This window comes from Molothrus ater, chromosome 9 (genome assembly GCF_012460135.2).
Source record: "Molothrus ater isolate BHLD 08-10-18 breed brown headed cowbird chromosome 9, BPBGC_Mater_1.1, whole genome shotgun sequence".
Classification (NCBI taxonomy): Eukaryota; Metazoa; Chordata; class Aves; order Passeriformes; family Icteridae; genus Molothrus; species Molothrus ater.
In genome coordinates, this window is record NC_050486.2 from 4,953,269 (window position 1) to 4,976,157 (window position 22,889).

Sequence of the window (22,889 nt, forward strand, 5' to 3'; positions counted from 1 at the left end):
GCCAGGGGCATGGTGAAGGGAAGGACTTGTTGGATTTCTGCTGAACCAACTGCAGACTGGTTGGGACACTCAACTTCTCAACTTACCCCGTGGAGGGTCAGCAACCCTGCTTGTGCACCATCCCTTTGGCTTCCAAAAAATCCTGGTATTTACATGGGGTTAGAAAGCACTTTCTGCCATGACTGCCTATAAAACAGCTTGGCTCTAGCCTACTATATATATATATTTTAGTATATCCCTAAATACTTGATCTCTGCTTGTGCAGCATCCCTTTGGCTTCTAAAACCCCCTGCTATTTACATAGGGTTAAAAAGCACTTTCTGCCATGACTGCCTATGAAATAGCTTGGCTCTAACCCACTATATATATTTTTTTCTAAGTACATCCCTAAACACTTGATCTCTGAACTAGCAATACAGTCCCCTTTATAACTGCTTTGTTGGTGCTTTTCCAAAAGGTATTTTGCTTCTGTAGCAGGAAAAGTTGGAGACAGCTGATGATAGTGACACTTCCCCCACTGCCACCTTACACACACACACATACAGAGACACATTCTTCCCTAAATACTCTGAAATTTTAACCCACTGCAGCTTTTATCACCCAGAGAGGTTTTGGTCAATGCATCCCATGATTCACTATACACACAGTTTGTTTTCATAGTGCTACCTTCTTTTTCTTTCTTTTTTTTTGGTTTTTTTTTGGGTTGTTTGGGTTTTTGTTGAAACAGTGAGTAATTATACCCAGTTCTCCCCCAGGACAATCCCAACCTCATGGATTTCTCAAACTCCCCTGCACCTTAATCCTCTTTTCTAAGTTGGAAAATACTAGAGACTAACTCTCCCTTTGCCATTCCTCAGAATTCCTTGCAGTTGTGCTGCCATGGACTAGTCACAGCTGAGATTCAAGATCTAGGCACATCATGGTGATGGTAGAGATGATTTCCAGTAATCTTATTATTTTTTTTATAATTACTAATATCTCAACACTTTTTGGTAAGCCATGGCTCCTTAAACTACCATCTCTATAAGGTAATGTACAGAAACCCAAAATTCCCTGACAGAAAGCAGATGCAATTCATTTTATCATTGTATGAAAAGCAAGACCTGCTTTTCTTCAGAATTAATATTTACATTTAATCTCTTGAATTTCATCTGCCCCTGGGAATCCAAATCTTTCCCAAAACAAATTATCAGCAGGCATTCCTCTCATACAACACATTTCAAATGTCTCTATACCATTGTAAAGAATTTTCATCTTAGTATAATTTATTTTTAAACAAAATCAATACCATTATTACAAGAGCACTTCGTTATGATTTTTATTTTCAAATTTCAGCCATTACTAATGCAACAAATTTCATAAAAATAAGATGATCACTGAAGTCCAATTGTATTAATGACCAACCATCACAGACATACTTTTCCCAAAAAAAGGGGGGAAGTGGACAGAACTTCCAGCAGCATTTAAGCAGTAACCTTCTTGTTCCACCATTAGAACCAGAGGAAATACTGCAGACAGATAAATTAGCTCCATAAACCCCATTAAAAATACTGATTCACCACCAAAATAGAGTTTCTTTAGTTAGCAACATTTACAAACAAAATCAGAGGCAAATATTTCAGGGGATGTTAGAGAACTTATCTGTCACTGGTGCTCTTGCCAAGACACCTGAAATGTGGTGAAGGAGGTACAGCAATCCTTCTTTCAGACACAATGAAATGCAGCCTCAGTACATCTCAGACTGGATGCAGTTCCCTTCAAGGACATGACCTTTCCAATACTCCATAAAAATTTTTACACGAGTCAAGTGAAGAACACGGCTACAAACCAGCAAAACTGGACTGAAAACTCAAATTTAAAAGTGAACTTCCAAAATTCTAAAGCTGGAGATCAAGTAAAGCACAGCCAGGAAATAGAAAGAATGAATTGGTTAAAGCTCCCAAAGTAAGAGATCACAGAAAATATGGGAGTCCTGAGTTGAAAAATCAAAAATCTTGAACATAATTTCATTATGTCAGCATGTAGTTCTGCTTACATGTGTTAGATTTCTTTCTTTTCTGTAAGGCAGCATGAGATAATTGCCTGGACAATATCAAATATCCAGTACTACAGGGAAAGTAGTTTTGGATAAACACCTTGCATTTACAGCCTGTGTTTGCCAGCTTGGCTTTGGTAATTTCAGCACACACTTAGAATTATCCATCTTGAGCCACAAAGTGGTCCCCAAAGCCCCTGAAATGCAGGAAAAGCTGCCACAGGAACCTTGCCTTATATGACTATTTACAGTCCTTTTGTACATACAGTGGCATTAAAACTCCCTATAAAAAATGCAGTGCCTGAAAATCTACCTGATTATAATAAAATTCTCAAATGAAGATCCTTTTGGCATGTTGAGGGCACAGATGAAAACCAGATTACTCTGTTCTTGACCTGATAGCAACTCATTACTCACAGCATCCAGATGTCCCTCTCACAGCTCTGAAAAAGGCTTGCTGGGACAGTTGAAGGCATTATTGCCCCCATCTGTCTCTCACCCCCTCTGGAGAGGATGACAGGCACATGCATAAGTTCAGCCCCACACACCAGTGCCCAAAACTGGGTTTGTGCAGAGCTGCCAATGAACCCAAACAGCTGACATACCAGGAGGTTCAGCCAGTGTCCTTCCCAAAGCAGAACAGATCTATCACAGAAAACAGCATTTGTCCATTTACAATTCCAAATTTAGCTGCTCCACAAGAAGGACTTCTCCATAGTACCTGCACAAGCATAAACAACACTGGAGAGATGATACAAGGACTGGAAACCCTCACCTGGGACAGGTATTTGAAGATGTTCCTGCCTAAAGTGTATGAAATTTGCAGTAGAACATGTTTTCACAAGTAACTTGGGACCTTCTGTTATACTTGCCCAAACCACTACCCTGTCCCTCATTTAAATATCTCATTAAATGGATTTTTTTCCATAATGAGAAGAATTTGCGCTTACTGAAATAATATATAGAAGAAAGAAAAAAAAGAAGACATTTCCTTTAAAGAAAACAAAGAATAATGCTGTGAAGTTGCAGAAGTGCTCTGAGATGATGACACTGACATCTCTGAGCTTCCCCTTCTCAAAAGCTTGGTGTTTGTCTCTTTTTCTAACACTGCCAGCTGACAATTTTAGATTGTGAGCTTTGAGGCAGGGATGAACATCACACAGAAAAAAAGAAACTCTTTTCCCTGGTAATCACTGCACTTAGAGAAGTTTCATTTTGCTCCCAGTCACCATTTTTTTTTTGTCCAGACAGAGTCACATGGTGTTTAAAATGACTCCCTGCAGCCCTGCTGTCACAGTCTGCTCCAGAGGGTTAAGGCTGGCAGCAGGCAGCGGAAGACTGGGATAAAGTCCCAAAGATTTTACTGCCTGAAATTACTTCTCCTAGCCACCCATCAGTGCAGCTGAAAGCACTAAGGTTTCCTTAGATTCATCCTACCTTTCAGAGTACTTGCACAAAGGAGGAGCCTAAAGAAATTATGGATGTAAAAATGAGGGGTTTTCAGTATTTTCCCAGGGCTGTGCTGGGGCATGGAGCCATTAACAGCTTCTTCTCCACTCACATCCCACTCCTTTAGCAGTTACAGCTCATGGAGCTCAGGGGATTGTCCTAATATCAGATGGGGAAAGGAATAATTTCTTTACAGAATGACTAGAAAAAAAATATGTGTAGGAAGCTCCTCTTAAATACCCTTCTACATTGCTTTCATGCCATCAACAGTAATGGCATAAGCTTTGGTTAAAAATGCTGAGATCTATGTATAAATTCAGTACATACTTAGAAAAAAATTGTATATGTCTATGTAAAATGGGGGAAAATCAGGTTTACTTGAACTCTATATTTGATTTAGCAAAAAACATGTAATCTTTGGAAACTGCTTCCTTCAAGCAATGCTGCAAATGACAGGAAAACACTACCTTGGTGATGCTGCCATTTCTGGAAAGGTCTGCTAATTAACTGGCACCTAGTTAACAAAGCAGTGTTTGGTTTGGCCACTCAAATGACATAACATGAAAATTTTAAGTGAAAAAAACCCCAACAAAATCAATCAAATTCAGCTCTTCAGTAGAAAGATACATCCATAAGAAAAAGAGCCAGAGAGAACAGGGGGCAGGGATGAAGTCAAAGGCTTAAACTCCTCCTTTTGGTGACAGGGACAATAAAAGAGAAATATCTGCAAATCAGCTGGTCCTGGTGGATGGCTGGGGAGGCCACTGCCACCTTCCTGACATTCCTCCCCCAGAGCACCACCAGGCTGCTGGAACCCTGGTGCTGCTCCCTGGCACACTCAGCTCCAGGACCCTGGTGCTGCCCAGCTGGAAAGCTGCTGAAGGGATGTTCCCAGCCTGGCAACAGCAGGGCTTGGCCTCAGAGATGCAGATCCCCAGCATCCCACCACAAACTCTCAAAAAGAAACAATCTGGATATTTATGTGCTTAGCTACAATTGTAATATGGAAAGAGAAAATGGCTCCACGTTGAAATGAAATAGCTATTGAAATAACTCATCATTAAATCTTGATTTCTAATACTGACTGCTAAGTTCATTTACTCATAAAAGGACATTTTACTGCTTTTGCTGAATGTAAAAACTAAGTGTACTCAAGGATATTTCATTGTCAAACACTAATAAATGAAAATTAATCAAAAAACCAATAAACCCACTATTTTTAAAAGGTCTTACTAAACTACCTGTGAAAGGCAGGTCAATAAAGCAACTTTTCCCAACTTTTCAACAGAGGAAGCACAAAGACTGCACAAAAATAAAACCTGCATAGTACCTCATGCTTTACCAAGCACAATTACAAAATGGATTCTTAAGCAGAAACAGGGAAAGAATATCTTACTATAAGACAATAAGTAAACCTTAAAAGATAGCAATGTGTTTGTCATCACTATAGTTCTCTTTCCTGTTAAAGAATAGTATTTTAAGAGGAAATTTACTTAGCCAGAAAATAAGGGAGCACGTAGAATTTAGTGAAGAAAAAAATACTTCTCTGGTAGTTCTTTTGCTGCCATTACACAGTTTTTTTGACTTTTCCTTAGGCTGCAGACATGAGGTTCCAAAAATGGTAAGGTAATTGACCTTGACATTGCCCCTGATATGCTGCAAACATAAGTATTCCAGAGAAATGTAACAGCTCAACATAATCTACCTGCCTAAAGGAGGTTTTTGTATATATATTTGTTTTGTTTATCTATCAGGCACATAGCTTCATTTTTTTGTTGTTGTTGTTTTTGTATTTTACATCTCTTTCCTTTTCATTACCTGTATTATCAACAATGATTTTTTCACATCAACTTCTTTAGTCAGTGTCTGGTCTCCTATTAACCAGGTATTTCATAAATCATAAAGATCCTCAGGCACACGAAAGTGGGAGCCAGCCTTAAAAGCATCATTGTTTAATTAGGTTTTCCTACAAGAACATGCAACTTTATATAATGACAGAATGAAAATCAAAAGTGACAGATTGGGTGACTGGAATTTCTCTGACTTTTTTGGTCCATTAAAATGCCCAGCCTTCTAATTCTGGAAGAGAATTTGGCACCAGCTGGAATCCTCAGACAGCATTAGTAAACAGTAATAAAACGTCCCTCAAAGAAAAATTTTAAATCATGAGTTTAGAAAACACTTCCATAAAATGAAACACACATACTAAATTTAAAGATTCACATGACTGACCAGGTCAAATCCTGTCACCTGGGAAACAGAAAGAAGAAAAGCAATACTTAAATCTGCTGAGGATGTTTCATTTGACAGATTCTGGGAGACTTATAAATAATAGGGTGAAATGTGACTTTACAGCAGCTGAAATTCAGTGTCCAGGGAAGCAAATTAGTGTTCCTGCACCAACAACGTGAAGCCAGCGTTCAACAAACCAAAAAACTCTTCAAAGGGGGTGAAGAACCTTGGAACTTACAAGCTGGTTGCAGGGTATTGGATTTCTCTCATATTCTCTCCCTCTAAGAACAACCTGAGGAAAAAGGCAATCTCTAGTTCCACCTGACAAATCCACACACTAAACATGATGGCAAAGAGGAACAGATTGCTGACTGTGCCCCTCAGGGTGAGCAAACTCTGAGGTGCAGCCCCTGAGGCCAAGCCCTACCCTGACCCACCATTTTCAGGCAATAAACCCTGAAGTAGCTGCACATCAACTGCACTTGCTGAGGTCACACAAACAGGGTTCAACAACTGAGCCAAATGATTTGCTCAGGTGTTTGACACATCCTGAGTTACAGCACCACAGTCACAACACATCTGCTGACCACAGCCTGGGCTCACTCAACGTCAGTTTGACTTTAAATACCTGCTTAAAACTTTTCTTGGATTCCAGGAGGTCCCATAGAAACTTGTCAGCAGAAACACCAATGAAAATCAGAAGCTCTGAGCGGCCAGCTCTGGAGCACAGAGATAAAATGACTTTACTGGTAAAAAACCAGCTCTGGGAATTGTAAGAAATGAGATATTTCATTGCTCCTTGTCTAAGCCTTGCTTGGAAAAAACGACAAAAAAAAGACAAAAGTAAATTAATCCAAGTCATGTTTGTAGGAAGAGTTGGGGTTACACAACCAAACAGAGCAGCAGTGAGCTAAAAGAGCCTCCTGAAATAAACATGAACTTGGCAAAAGAAGGCAGCAAATACATTCTTGTAGACATGGAACATTATGAGATCCATGCAAAGGACACTACTCATTTTTCCCTAATATCTGTGAGAGCTGGGTGTCAGCAACAGCTCAGCTCAAGGAATGTTTCAATGAATCTACTTTGAAGATATACAATGCCAGAAACCAGAATATGAACAGTTTAGACATCAAGTAAGCAGCTTTGAAATTTGGATTTGAAATAGTTCACTCAAGTCCTAACCCAAAAGGACTTTCCCAGAGAACAGAGTGTAACATCAGGGAACTAACGCCAAGGCTGAGTTTGATTGACATAATACTACTTTATTCCATTGTTTCAACTTTCTTACAGGTTTAAAAAAAATGTAGAGGGGTTCAGAACCACCTCAACAGAACAAAGAGTACAGTATTAAGGGAGCTCTAGAGTCAAACCACAAGTGTGCACACGTGGTCAGCTTTCATTACAAAAAGTAATAGGCACAATCTTTACATACGCATTTTGGTGAAAGAAGGAATAATAGTGCAGTGTTAAAAGGCACCAATAATCAATAATTGGGCCTTTTTTAAAAGCCAATAACCATCTAAGAAAATTACATTTGGTTCAAAGTTATAATTTAAATATTGTATTGATTGGCATGCATCTGAACCCCTGGCAATTTATTACACAAACCTTATGTGTGCCCTTGCAAAATCAAAAAGATTTCATCAGTGGACCTGAAAGTCAGTTCAGTACAAAAGGACATACCAAAGCTCTCAGCCTGTATTTAACACCAAACTGTCTTGTTTACCTCCTGTGAGAACACTTGTCTAACAAAGAGCTGCACAGAAGTATTTCTCTTAAAGCAAGTGTAAATTTTTTGATCCTGTAGCATTGACCTACTCCATGTGCTATGAAAACATTAGGCACAGACCACAATTTATGTTTTCTCTTAAAAAAAATACAGTATGTGCAAGTGAGGTTCACAGAACAGACTGACAGCTACAACAGTAAGCTCTTTAGATTTCCCAAAGTAAAGGTTCAGTAATTTTAAATTTTCTAAGCAGTGCTGCACACTGCCGTGTGCCATTATCATATCTGCATTAGGAGCACCTATGGAACCAGTAAGGAAAAACTTCAGTACACCCTAAAGGGCACTACACAGACTCCGTGTGCTGATTGAATGAGTCAAGAGAGCGAACAACTGGGGAAATCATTGTACATGGGCAGCTGCAGCCAGCCAGGGAGGGCCACTGCCCCCTGTAGAAAAAATGCTTTGGAACTCAGGTAGCCTCACAGGTGCCCTCAAACTCACCCACCAGCACACAATGGAATAGAGGGATGCACAGCATGGGAAAAAAGGGGAAATGAGAGGGAGAGCTTCTGTGTAAGTTGTACCACAAGGTGCCAAGTTTATCCCAAAGCGTCATCATGCCCAGGGTAGGGTTTATGCACTGCAGATTTTTTGTACAACTGAGAATTGTACAATATGTGAGCAAAGGTAGAGCTGATTGTTACCTGCAGTATCTACTACAGTCCTCAAGTATATAATTTACAGATAGCTGCATACTGTGGTGTTGATTGCTTCCTCTTAAATGCATTAAAATTCTGAAGGCTACAGTATATTCTGACACAAAGACAACTGGGCTACAAGGGGGAAAATGTAAGATAGTAACTAATTTGTTTAAGGAGGAACCTCCTCTGATGTGCTAGTTACTTCACGCCCTTTAGAAGATTTTTATTTCTGACTTTCTTCATCATCTCTGTTGAATTGTTCTCCTGACAATTTCATGAGAGTTCAGTGACCCTTCCTACAGCTGCCTTTGCTTTTCCAGGATCCCTTTTAAATTCACTCTTAACACCACGGCAAACTGTTCAAGTAAACATTTCTCTCTGGCAAGTTTCCAGATACCACAAATACTACCAAAACTCAGCATTTAATTACATGCACCAGTTTTCTTTAAATGGAGCAGGAATTAGCTCGTTTCCTTGGCTTAGGGTCCCGTACATCCCTGTCTTTTGAACACACACAAGATGAACATATTGTCTCTGACAGTCTCCGTAGTCCCAGCCTGAAAACGCTGTTGGAGAGGCTATAGATCACACAGTTGCAGAAACTATTGCTTATAGCAAGCCACGTAGTTAGGAAGGAGAGTGCTGGGTTCTCCAATACCCTGGAGCTCTCCAGCAGAAAGTATATGATATAAGGGAGCCAGAGCACGTAGAAGACGCTGGTTATCCGGAACAGAACCATGGCATAGCGGCGGTCGGGGCTGTGCCCAGCCTCCCCAGCAGCATCCCCCTCGTGGTTAGGGAACCGAGCTCTGCGGTCACTGATCTCTTTGGTGTGCTGCCGGCAGATTTTAAAGATGTGGAAATAGGTGAAACATATGACAAAGGCAGCGGGAGCGTAGAGTAAGCACACGATAAAGCCAGTAAAGTAGGCATTAGTTAGCCAGGAGGTAGCACACCATTCAAAAATATCTCCGTGGTAACCAGGTTTTCCCCAACCGAAAAAAGAAGGCAAGAAGATCAGGCAAGAGTATATCCAGATGAGACTGATGCAGATTCTCAAGCGACAAGGTGTGACCAGTTGGTTATAGGAGAGAGGCTTTGTTATAGCGAGATAGCGATCCACACTGATGCAAGCAAGACATGCCATAGAGACGCTTTTGAGCACAGAGATGATGTATCCAAAAACTTGACAAGTCAAGGACTCGTGGACACCTGTTGAGTAGTGGAGCAGTGACAAAGTAGGAACCAAGCAGCTGACTCCAACAAAAAGATCAGCATAGGCCATGGTCTGAATAAAGTAGCTGGTGGTGTAATGATGCAGGAGTGGAGCACAGTGGAAAACAAATATCACAGTTAAGTTACCCGCAATAATTAAAAACGTTAGCAAGACAATAACGACTGTCTCAAGGATACAGATGTCAACTGCATTGTAGTGACCAAATCCAAGAGGGCAGGAGAGGTGCTCAGATATGTTCATAACACTACTGCTCATATTCAGAGTCCTCCATTCAATCCATCGGGACTGGTTCATGTTTTGTGCTTAGGGAACAGTGCAATCTGAGCCTTAGTGAGCAGGTGACCTGCTGAACAGCAGCTAAACTCTGTTTCAGCGCCTCACGGTCTCTCCTTGCAGACACTGCCAGTGCTTACATGGGAGAGGATTAGAGTCCCATGGCTGTTGATGCCTCCTCAGCATCAGTGCATCACCTCTGGCACACCTTGGCTTGAAGGAAAGAACGAAAGAAAGAGAGAAAGAAAGAAAGAAAGAAAAGAAAAACAAAAGCCAGAAAGAGAAAGGCCACTGATCAGCTCCTCCAGTGCTCTTGACCCATCTTTAGCAAACACAAGGCACTTCTAAAACAAACAGAAATAAAAACTGACAAAAGAGACACATCCATTTCCCAGGGAAGGAGGGGAGGGAAATCTCTGACTTATTTTCCTGAGAAAGTTGTTTACTTTGGAATATACCGGGGAGAGGGAGAGGAAGGGAAGGAGGAATCTCAGTACAGCTCAGGTTTCCTGGACCAGCAGTTACTGGAGATAATCTTTATGTCTTAGTTTAAATCACAGACTGATTGGAGATTAAAGGAAAAAGTTCATCCTCTAATGCTGTCTTTTCTTGTTCGATTCAGAAGATGGTACTCCATCTTACCCATCCTATTCATTGGAAAGGTAAGGAAAACATCTTTGTCAAGGTTAATTCCAATAGACTCACCACTATTTGGGTATGAATAATGCATTTTATTTAGGGGGAGACAGGTGGGGGGGATGAAGGAGATTTGTCCTCTGGCTCCCAAGAAAGAAAACATACATCTCACATACAATGAGGAAGATCGTGTCTATTCATTTAAAAATGAAAATAATTTAAAAATAGATTTTGGAGACTCACGTCAATATTTACATTTCCTTTAAACAGTTATAGTCCATTACAATTATGAATGCCAGAATCATAATTCAGTGTCCTCACAGACAAAATAAATCCTCTTGAATTTAATTTCAGCAATGGCAATTTAAAAGAATCATCTTTAGAAACTCTGCCATATCTACTACAGTGGATCAGCACCCAGGAGTTCATAGGTATATCCATGATATTGCTCACCTCTGTAGCAACAACTGAATCATTTCACAAAACCCCACACAACGAGCTCAGAAACTTCCATCTGCATTCTGCTGGGAAGCTAATGAAATGCTGATTTGACTAGAAAAGCTGCCATTGTTTACTACTCCATTATTCTGTTGCTCAGCTTCATCTTCTCAGAGGTTTAAGGTTTCTGTATTTAATAGATGATCTGCATAATAAATAGTTGCTTAAAAAATTGTTCTTCTATTTGCAGGACATTACCTTGTTCATTTTATTCACAGCTACGGAGAGAGAAAACATTAAAAGCATCTTCTGTGTTCAGTTTTAAGTAAATGCTTGATTAGTTCAGGAATCATTAGGCAGGTAATTAAATGTATACAATTTTTTTTTTTTGAAAGGCCCCTAAAACGTTAAAACCATCATTAATCCTAGAGTTCCTGAGACTAGAAGACCAGCAGTGAAAATTAATGAATCCACATAAAATCATCTCCAAGGTCATTCAGCTGGCATTTGCTTTAAGTCTCTTTAAAAGTACCAGGATCTCTCTGATGTTTCTGATAGTCCTTGCCGTGTCTTCAGGACGAATTTCAGACACTAGAAAAGCCAAACGTTCAATTCTGTCGCAGCACTTTGAGAGAAAGCATTCTTTTTGGAGTTAATTTCCTGTCGTGCACCGCCACGCTGTACAGAAAGTCCTTTCAGATTTTATAACATCCCCGAATATTTCCGCCTATTCGCTCCCTTTGTCTATAAGCAACAGAGCACGTACAAAAACCACTCGTTTCTCCAATTCCCTGCTAAAGCAATAGAGAAGCTTTCTCACCTACACGCATCCGCTATGTCCAATACTTGTCAGGGAGTCAGTGCTGGTATCGCGGTGCGGCTGGAGCGGCTGCCGCTGCCTCCCTGCTCCCCCCGTGCGAGCATTGCCTGCACCTGAGCCCGCTCCTCCTCCTCCTCCTCCTCCTCCTCCCCGCCGCAGCCCGCCGGGCGCTGGAGCGGTGCCGGCCGCTCCCCTCCCTGCTCCCGGCACATCCAATGGCGCCGCCGCTGGCACCGGCAGCGGCACCAGGAACAGGAGCGGGCACCGGGAACGGGCACCGGGAGCGGCAATGGGAACGGGCACCGGGAGCGGCAATGGGAACGGGCACCGAGCACCAGGAGCGGCAATGGGAGCGGGCACCGGGAGCGGCACCGGGAACCGCACCGGACCCACGGAGCCCGGTACCCGCGGCCCCCAAACCGATCCGAGTGCCTCAGGAGAAACCCAACATATCCCTCCCAGAGAGATGTGCGTACATAATCCAGACATACCCAATAAACTACCGGCACTGCCCCACTGAAATTGTTTGCTAAAATAATCCTACGTTATTCACTGGGAACTCACCTTTCAAGGATCACCTGCTGAAGTTTAGCTTGGTAAAGTATCTGCTACAGTGCCACACAGATTTTCTAGTCTCCCTTATATGCCCCCTTTGTAATTACATCACCAAATTAATTACTTCCAAACTTAACACATATATGTTACAAAACTCACCTGATACTGTACCAGTATTACCATTACCCTAATAGCTTCAACATCTGTTTAAATACAAATACTTGTAACACATCATTTTCCAATTAACTCAGCTCTCTACTCCTGCAAACAGATGCAGCTATTCCCTGATTAAGTACTCAGAACTTTTGGTTACTTTGTGCTTCCTAAAAATAAATCCAGTCACAGAAGTACAAGCATCAAAGTTATCTTACAGACAACTCCATGCATCCTCAGACACTGAAACAGCTAATTTAAATACCAAAACACCAACCACAGAACAGCATTTGGGGCTATTGACCAGCAGAAGATGTGTCTTAGAGGCTTTAACCAACCAGTCACTAGAAACTACAGTGATTTAAGTCCTTCTAGCTCCATGGCAAACCAAAGGCAAAATTTTAATAAGCTGCTCGTAAGTTAACATCTTGTATTTCGAGTATTGCCTGGAGCCAGTGTCCAAGTCTGAATGACAAGTCTGTAGCAACGTGAAGCAGCACAAACTGCAGCAGTGTAAGAGTGGTTTGCAGCAAGGGCATGTGATCCTTCCAAAGTCTTCTAGCAGAGGATTTAAGAAAAAATTAAACTATCTCCAATACCTCAGAATGGTAAATGGCTGTAACAACAGACTTAATGACTAAATTTAGACCCTGAGCACAGCTTTAAGCCCCAGTTATCCATACCAGAGCAGAACAATAGGGAGCAATTTTTATTTCTCCTCTTCCCACTCCCCCTGTGGGGGAGGAGGAGGAGAACAAACAGTGTGCACAGGCACGGCAGTGACCAGCACTTCTCCCACTTCCCCTAAGGGCAGATCGTGGTTGGCACCAGGGATGTGAACGGCCAAAACACCTTAAAATGGACATTAGGGAGCCCCAAAGGTACACAGGGGCATGAGATAAGCAAAGGTACAGCCTGACAAAGCAGATCACAGGAGCTTTGTGCTGAGTACATCCTGCTCCACACAGATTTAAGGACCGGTAACTATTTAAGCTTCCAGATGTCAGAGTGACCATCGAGTCACCTTGGTGTCAGGTCAGCCCCAGCTGGTGCCTCTGTGTGAGCCCAGAGTGCTCAGCTCTGAGAACAAGCACTCCTGGCAGCCATATATTCCAGGGCTGCTAGGAGAAGTCCAGGCTCTGCTGAGCAGATAACAGGAAAATCAATGGCAACCTCTGCTGGCTGGTTCTAGACACAGGTAAAATGTGTCCTCTAAAGAAATTTTAACTGAAGGGACAAAGGGGTTCAGAAGCAGGGAAGTTTGACTTCTTTGGGAATATAAGCAGTCTTCCTTCACTAAAAAAACAGTCATGCTGCAAGCTGCCAGTGGCTTTATCACCTCAGCCATTCACAATAAATTGCACCATGCTAACATCACTAAGTTGTATTGTTTTATGTATATTTAGAGGAATATATATAAGTGAAATATATTTAAGTGAAAATTAATCAGAAATCAGCTAGTCCTGATGAAACTATGCAGTTACAGAGGGAATTTTACAAAATATAGCAATACCAGAATGTTGTATCAGAGACAGCATGTTAAAAGCTCTGTGAGAAAAGTCTTTTTATTTGGAGATTAGGGGCACATTTGGGCCTCTGGCACAGTTTTAAACAAAACCTGCCTCAGGATTTTTTTCCAATTTGTGTTTTAAGAAAAGGAAGTGAGGAAGAGAAAAGTTCTAGTGGAAGAATTGCCTTACTGTCATCAAGACAGCATCCTACATGGTGCACATGTTCCCATAGCTGGTTACATCCAGCTGCTGGACCTGAGCACTCTTCTGGCCCAACAGAAGGAGCAATTCCTCATCTTCTTTATCAATTACATCAGCTACAAACAGTACAAATCACCACACAAACCAGAAGGCTCACACCATCTGATCCTGCTGAAAACAGAGGGGATGTGGCAGGAGCAGGAGCTTTGTATATGCAAAGCAAGGCAGTGAAAGCAGTGGTGATATGTGTGACCCTGAAAGGAAACCAGGTAAAGCTTCTCAGACAGAAAAAGTCCATATGGAAGGAGATTTAGAAGCTTCAAGCAGAAAACAATCTATTAGTCATTCTGTTTGAAAAGGAATAGCAATATTTGTTTGCTAAATCCTTTGTTGTAAGGAAACAAGACTGATAGAAGCAATCCCTGCAGTGCACAAAGCAGCATCTCAATCACACCACTCATTTCCAGTTTGAAGTCTTCCCTTGCTAAATTATTGGATGGTCAGCTGGATTAAATGGACAACAATAATTTCTGTAAAATCTTTCTGAAAGGCATTGATGAGAGCAAGGAGGTCCAGCTGAGTGTGGGATGAGGAACACAGTAGTTATTTATTTAGATGCAGACCTGAATGACAGTGTTGATATACATACCAGCTCACCAACCTCTATTTTTTCTGCCAACTCCCTTTTTTTTGTTATTTTACAGTATATTTTTTTCTTTTATATACTTTCTCCTAAGCCTAAAGAATAAAGGTGTTTCTTTCAGTTTGTTTTATTTTTAATCTTAACTACCTCTGGCATTTACTTTTACAGGTATCTTATGGATACCCTGGTTTTGTTTTCAATGCCTCCAGAATAATTCTATTCTATAAAGCTTGCATTTGTAGTGCAGCTTAAAAGTAGCAGAGAACAAAGGAAAATCATTTGTTGCCTTAAAAATTGTGTGTGTATGTGTGCATGGATTGGGTTTTCTACATCATACTGGTGTTTGAAGTTGCTCTATGAAGTCATATTAGTGCTGTATTTAAGGCAGAAATGTGTTCTATTTGTTATTTGGAATATAAAGCCTCTTCCCCAGATCCACCCACTCCAGCTGTCTATTTAAAACCTGCCGGAGAGCTCGCGCTCACACAGAACACACGGGGACTGTGACCTCAGTGCAGGCATATGATGAGATAGAACAAGTGTCTAGATATTTATAAATAAACCCATTCTTGCTTCTCAGAACAAGCTTAGGCTTCTCAAACCCCTCATACCCTGTGGATACCATCTCACCCCATGTCTTGTTCCAAAGCAGGGGGACAAAGTTCTAAGTCAGAGCCAACGTCAAATTTAAGCCAAGTTGTGCTGGGCTCTACATTCAGCTGAGCTGTGAACATCTCCAAGGATGGAGTTTTCACACTGGGCTCCTGTTCCAATGTCTCACTCTCCCTGTGAGTCTCACCATCAGCTCAGAATTTGTCTTGCTCTGGTTTGTCCTCATCCTCCTCAAGACTAAACACCCTTGGGCCAGTGGCAAAAACCCACAAGTGTCAGCTCTGAAGGAAACAGTATATTGTAGAATATAATATGAATATATATATTCTACATATAGACTATATATATATTCTGAAGGAATATATATATTCTACATATAGAATATATATATTCTGAAGGAATATATATATTCTATCTATATAGAATATAATATTCCCTCAGAATATACTGAAGTAAACAGTATATTGTAGAAACTTTTAAACCATTTCTCCACCTGCTAGACTCATTTTTCAGTTTTGCTATCAGAGACAAGTTCCCTTCCTTCTCCCTCCCATCCTATGATCCTAAAGAATGCCATAAATCATTTTACAGTGCTATGCCACATGTACCTGCTGCTGCAACAAAGATCAAGAGACACCAGGGGTACACAGCTGCAGCTCTGAAATGCAGATGCTCTTGTGGAGCTCTCACCTCCTACAGGCTACAGGAAAAAAGGCAGCAGAGGCCTTTTCTGCATGAGGGAAAAACTGGATTTGGTGGCAGCAGCAGAGCAGGCTATGTAAGGTGGGGCAGAAGGAAGAGGCTGGTGTAATTTGGAGTCAAGGCTGGGGGCAGTTCAGGAGAATGCAGCCTGATCCTCTGCAGCACTCACAGCCCAGTCCTTTTCCAGCACTGTTTTAATGATGCAAATATTAGCCAGCATCACACAAGTGTTAGGTAATTAGGATGCTGTGATGCAGAACAAGAAGAAATGGGCAAATAATTTTTTTATGTGGATCAGTAGAGAGAGATGGGCATTCACATTTGCAAGTTTATTGTGCAGTCTTTTCATGCTGTTAAGCAACAATTACATCAAATGCCTCTGAAGTTTGAAACTTTCAAATGATTCCTAATATTATTCATGTACTTAATAAATATTATGCAACTTTTTGGAGTAAATTGCTACTATCTCCTTTTAAACATTACTGCCTGTGATCTCATGGATTTTATTTCATAGCGTCACAGAATGGTTTGGGTTGGAAGGAATTTAAAGATCAATTTGTTCCAACCCTCTCTACCATGGGCAGGGATGCCATTCAAAGATGCATACAAAGCAAATATTTTCCTGAATTTCTGAATTCTAGCTTCTCTCAAGATGATATTGATGGTCCTAGAACAAATGGAATCCACTTTACAAGCTCAATCCAGATGACAAATACCACTAAAGTCCTGTGCCCTGAATCAATGGAAATAAAACTCTGTGCAATAAACTATCAATCAAGAAGGGAATTTACTTCAGGGAAATGCTGTGCAGCCAACTGAATGGCGATAATTAACATTTTTCAGGAGCCAAAGAGGATTTGTTTTCAACAGCACATAAGCTACAGAAGGATGCTATTTACTGACTGACCATATATGATAAGAAGCACCAGATAAACTTAGGATGATGCAAAAAGCAAAAATTTAAACATGTGCCCTCTGACAGTTTCATGCATGTGCCACTTACATTAAACCACCTGCTCCTCCACTAGCAGCAGTTTAAAAAAGAAAAAGAAAAGTATACTGGCAAAACAACACCAACTTACTATCCTCCACTGCTCCCATCTTTCAAGGGACAATTAAAACATTAAATCACAGGACAAAAGCAATTAAGAGAACTGTAAATGAAAAAATGCTGAAATGTAGATAATAGTCTGCACAGTGCAGGTAGCATTGCTGTTTCCTGTGGGAATAATTTTTCATATTTCAAAATATACATAAGAGATTTTAGTACTGCATTCATTCAAACCTTTTAGAGACATATTTTGACATAGTTGTACTTTTACTAATACTTTTGTCTGTGTGAAGCCAGGAATTACATTCCACAGATATTGGTATTCTAAAAGCATATTTCAAGTGGGCACCAAGAAAGTATATGTTGAAAAGGATTCCAGCTTGCCTGGCAGGAGCATAAGCTCAGTCAGTATTAGCAGTAATTCCATTTCAGCAGAGCTAGAATAAGAAACTTTAAAGCTATTAAAAAAAAATCCCAAACATTGTGATCGCCTGCTTCAATTTTTCACACACTGCAAGCCAAACAGTTTTCTTAAACTACAGCATGACCTTTTAAAAGGCAAGCAATTTTGATTTAATGAGTTCAACTGATGCATAATTTATTACAGCCTTAATATAGGCAGCCAACTTGTAGGGCCCATGCAAAAGCAACTACTAAGAACATAAGGATTGAACCCACATACACCTGTCCTTCAAAATCAAAAGTCTGGATGTTCCACTTCAGTCTAATTCTCTCTTCTTAGTACTCTAAGTATTTTCTTCTAGCAGTTCTTAGTGAACTGCCAGCTCTTATGTGACAAACTCAGTCAGACAGCAAGGACAGATTCAAATCCCCTATCCATGGGTGTGGCTGGGGTTAAACCATCACAGAACATCCTCCCAGAACATCCAGTCTAACCCAGACAGGCTGGCTGGAAACAAGTGCCTGCTCACACCAAAAATTCATGCTTTACTTGATTACAGAATTGATACATTCCACCCTAAACTGTTCCTTTAATAGACTTCTTTAAAAATAGTTCTTCCTCAAGGACACAAGAGGTGCCTCAGAAAAGCACTGAACAACCAGGATCATTTAGGGGATGAAGGCACAGCTCCAAGTGTTGGTAGGGGCAGAATCAGTTCAGAACTAAAGAGCTGCTATTTGTTTTAGTGCAGGGTCTACTGGGGAGCAGGTGGTACCAACCTCAAATCCCAGTAAATCCAATTCCACTACTTCTTGAGAACAAAAAAGCTAAAAATAAAGTAAATAGTGGATTTTTAAGACTATTTTAAACTAAGTGTTACTCAGGATTACTATTCTACCACATTGTGAAGAAACAGGAAAGAGGAACATGAGAAGGATATGCCACAATAACTATTTATAACCTGAAGGGTGGCACAATTTCTTTTTATGGATTTTTAAGCTCAGCTTCATTTAGACCAAATCTTCCTCCCAGCTGGAAGTGCTGAAGAGGTATCACTTCTGTTCTCCTCCAGCATGGATCTAAACACACTTGCATCAATATCCATATATGAGAAAGGACAAGGAATAGCTTCCTGCTGAGAATGATCTACAGGGAAAATGTTGCCAATAACATTGGAAGTACATTCCTGGGTAACTCACAGACATGGAATCCAGAAATGAGAGGTGTTAGGAAAATGCCACTGAAAGCAAGAATTACTGACTTTCCCCCCCCACAGCCCTGAGTTAAAAATTAGCTAATTAAAATTTATAAAGTCATCATACATCTGATAACTTTTTCAAGATGACATCTAAATACATTCAACTTCCAATAACTAGCAAATTTTGTCTTATTAGATAATGAGGACATTTATATTTATAGCCAGAAATTGGCACATGTAAAATGTTATGTGAGCTAAGAAATCATTTATTCTAGAAGAACTACCAAACCTGATATTATCTCCCATCTCTTAAAAAAAAACTAAAATCAAATATATACTTGAACAGAACTAAGAAGAGGTTAAATATAAAGAAAACACTGATATCTACAAATCCTTTTGGAAAGGACACGACCAGGAAATGGGGAAGTCAAATCTACAGATTACATTCAAGGCCAACTTCTTTCACCAATATTAAATTCACACATAAACCTCTCCCCTCTGCTCAAGATTATGGCTTGAAGCTGGAAATCAGTATCTTTGTTCATATATTTTAAAGATATATCACATCGAAATGCCCCAAACACAGAATATTCACATGCTGAACAAAATACTCCCTCTAACTCAGTGACTTTATGGACATTCTGTATATTGAAAAAAAATATTAGAAATGATCCTCTTAACAGATAAGGTTTTCAAATAACACTAACTAAAAGAAATAAGAATGAGGAAAAGCAATTTTTTTACAAAGAAAGGTTTTAAACAAGTAAAAATTATTTGAAGAAAATGATTTGCATTCATTTTTCTGCCTAAGTTATGAAAATACTCAGTAGTCAGAAAAAATGCCATAGAAATGGAATAAGGCTAGATTATAAAAAGCTTTATTTTTCAGCTAATGTTCTAACCCAAGTGCTCACAGGGGATGAGCTTTGGCACATTTCCTTTCCCCCCAAGAAGGTGCTTTATAAAACAAAGCAAAAAAATTAAGGGAAAATGATTACATTCAAAAAGCTATATTTTATTGTTATGGCAACTGATGTGCTAAAAATAAAGAAATAAAGTTGTTATGGCAACTAGAATTTTAAAGGCAGTCAAAAGTAGAATAATCAAACATTCTGCTGGCTTAAAATGTATCATCTATGACTCAATTTACAGGAAGAGCTTCAGAGACAAACAGAGGTTGGGTTTTTTGGGGGGGATTCTGCTTTAGAGATCCCAATTAGTACAATTCCAGAGAACTCTAAGGAATGCAAGGGAGCATCTCAAGGTGAGTAGAAAATTGCACATTGCAAGTTCTCAGAGTCAGGAGGAAGAAATAACTACATTTTACCACTTCTCTGATGTGCAGTGACCTTTCCTAGCTCCACAAAATGTACCAGGGTGCCCAGAGAAGCTGTGGCTGCCCCTGGATCCCTGCAAGTGTCCCAGGCCAGGCTGGACAGGGCTTGGAGCAACCTGGGCTGGTGGAAGCTCTCCCTGCCCACCACAGCAGGGAGTGGACTGAAAATGAGATTTCAAGTCCCTTTCAACCCAAACCATTCTAGGACTCCCTGATAAAGGTTACTTAATGATTTTAAATTAAGTACTGGAAAGTTAGGAAATAGCAAAATTAATCTGTCTGAAGCAGCAGAGTTCTGTCTCTGTATGTATGGAATTATAAAGGTACCTACGACTACAAGATGATCATATCTTTAAATTTCAGATATGTCCCTGATGACCATTTCAGGGCTCCTAATTATACAAGTACTTTCAATCTCAGAGAACTCTTCTCCTATCCATTATTTCTCAGACTGTCAAAACTGCTATTTCTATTTAAAATTAACAGTATTTCAAAAGCCATACTGAGACAAGCCTTAATTAATAATAAGCAAAGTATTTAACAGATACTTCAGGAAATTATGACTAGAAACAGTAACTTGTACTGGAAATATTTGCACTTAAACCATGTACATAGCATGTGCTAGGATCCCAGTGTAAGCTGGTGTTTTAACACAGCCTGTGCCTTTTATTTTGGCATCACTGCACTGAAAATTAAGGTTGCTACTAGCAGTACTCATATCTCTTTTCTGACCCACATGAAAAGTCTCTCACCACAATCCACAAGAGCTTCCAGTGAGCAGAACTAGCATGGCCAAAAACACAGCTCAAAGTCAGGCTCTTTGCTTGCACTAAATGGAGAAGAATCAGATTGATTCCTTGTTGCAGCAAAAAAATCAGATGTACACTGGAAATTCAGATAATACACAGGGCTGTGCAACAAGGTTAACACTGAAAATTCATGTGGATTTCTGCAGTTTTGCTTCCCCAGCCCCAGTATTAATCCTTGAGCCTGGACACACAGTTAACTCATCCCCTCTCAAGCATCATGGGAAGCTACCATTTCTAGAAATGTAAAATATGTTGGTAAATATCTTACCTAATCTATGACCAAGTTAACAGCTTCTGCAAAGGAAACTCCATGTACAATATTCACTCTACATACATTTTCAGGAGTCAGGATAAATCCTAGACGTGGGAATATCAAGACTTTAAATCCAAGTTTCAGAAGCGTGTCTCTGCTTGGGCTAAAGCAGCCTGGCTGCCTGTTTCCAAGGCTTGTTCCTGACTCAACCAGACACTGCAGACAGTCCTGAAAAGCCAACCAGCTACTGCTGCTCTGAGCTTTCTATGAAATTAACTTCCTCATTGTGTAATAGCCTAAACTCAATCAAGTGCATGGCTGCCTGAAATACATGGTTTTGAGTTCAAAATAAATGAGCAGACATCCAAATATTACTCCTTGACTGCCAGCTGTGTAAATCCACTGCTGGCATCCAGCATCAGTATTCTTGTTTATCGGGGCAGCCATTCTGCTTTGAACACACACACATGCATGCATAAATGCACCACCAAAGAATACTCAGTCTAGCATTTTTGGGTGTATTTTATCCTTAATGTGTGTTAACATATTTTCAAATGTCCATTAAAGAAGAATTAGAGAGTCTTTGCAGAAAAGGAAAGGAAATCCTAGACAAGTGACAACAAAGCCTAAAAGAACTTTCTGGAATTACATTTACAAACTCATGAAAGAAAGGGGGCATAGATCCAAAAGGTAGCTCCAATTCTTCTGCCATACAGGACCAAAAAGTGTAATTAGACTGCAATGTTACTGTAATTAACCTGCCTAAGGCTGCCTCACCCATCCATCCTGCCCAGCCCCAGTGCTTGCTCCCATCTCACCCTGACACCACACCTGAACAGTGATCCTCTCTGAGAGCAATGGGGGGAAGGAAATTTTCCAAATAAAACTCCACAATTACTGTGACTAGCTCTGCAAATGCTAGGTAAGGGTATAAAGAAGAGATGGAACATGCAGTAAAAGATACCTCTTTTGGCAAGCAGGCTGGCTGAAACTGCCATCCCCATTAATGACTATTTAGTTTTAATGCAGGCTGCATCTTGTACTACTGAGTCAAAAAAAAAAGGTTGTATTTTGAAACTGGATTACTTTGAAGACAAACCACCCATCTGAAGACAGCTTTGTCATATGCAGGATATGACTAAAATATGTGCTGCTCCATATCATCAGCATTTGGTTGTCGGTTTAAAAAGCAACTGATGAAAACCCTCAGCAAGAAAAAAAAAATCCTAGCTGCCAAAATATTTGTCTGTGTCCACAAAACCTACATAAAAGATTGTTTGCAGTCTGCTATTGCATATACTCTTTCTAACAATCTCCTTCTGGTTAGTTTACCTCAGCAGCTGTAAATTTGTTTCCTGACAGGAGATATGACTCTTTGTAAAACCACACTCATCACTGCAAAGGGGAAAAAATTCCTTAATGGATACAGACTGTAAAGAAGATCTACAGGTTTCTAATCTCTTTTGAAGTGATTACTGTAAAATCTACCTTAATACCAGCTCAGGCCCTTGGAAGAATATCCTACAGAACATACAAATAACCCTGTCATTGGGGGTTTTATCATGAAGAAGTCATACATAAAGGTTCAGAATTCACTCCTATGTCAAATTCCAGTTTGGATTTAGGAGATGTGTTCATCACTTCTGTACACCTCAATATTCTACACATGCAGCTCAAACCTTGCTGGGTTTGTTACTATTCCCATTGTTCTGAACTGCTGTCCACAGCTATGGTAAAACAAGCTTTATTGAAGTGCTGACCACCAGTATTGGTGTTAAAGGCATTTTAAGAGACTTTAAACACCAAATGTTTGGATTCTTGTGTTCCTCTCTAAGCATCAAATATTAACATACTGAAATCAGCAACTAATAGTCAGGAAAAGGTGGTTTGCTTTCTCCAATAAAGGTAT

At 40.2% G+C, this 22,889-nt stretch overlaps 2 protein-coding genes across 3 annotated transcripts in view; both read right to left on the reverse strand.

Annotated features, from left to right (window-relative positions):
- RABGAP1L (RAB GTPase activating protein 1 like) overlaps nucleotides 1-22,889 on the reverse strand; it is a 232,916-nt gene that overhangs the window by 147,743 nt on the left and 62,284 nt on the right.
- Nucleotides 6,957-11,670, reverse strand: GPR52 (G protein-coupled receptor 52). Of its 2 annotated transcripts, none has more exons than XM_036387749.2 (2): nucleotides 11,554-11,670; nucleotides 6,957-9,872 (listed from the first exon to the last, which is right to left on the reverse strand). In XM_036387749.2, the coding sequence occupies exon 2, from the start codon at nucleotides 9,678-9,680 to the stop codon at nucleotides 8,595-8,597; it is 1,086 nt and encodes a 361-aa protein (XP_036243642.1). In that variant the 5' UTR covers nucleotides 9,681-9,872; nucleotides 11,554-11,670; the 3' UTR covers nucleotides 6,957-8,594. The 2 variants fall into 2 exon arrangements, 1 of the variants encoding a protein (XP_036243642.1); XR_004980626.2 differs by having other exon boundaries at nucleotides 9,788-9,872; nucleotides 10,749-11,670.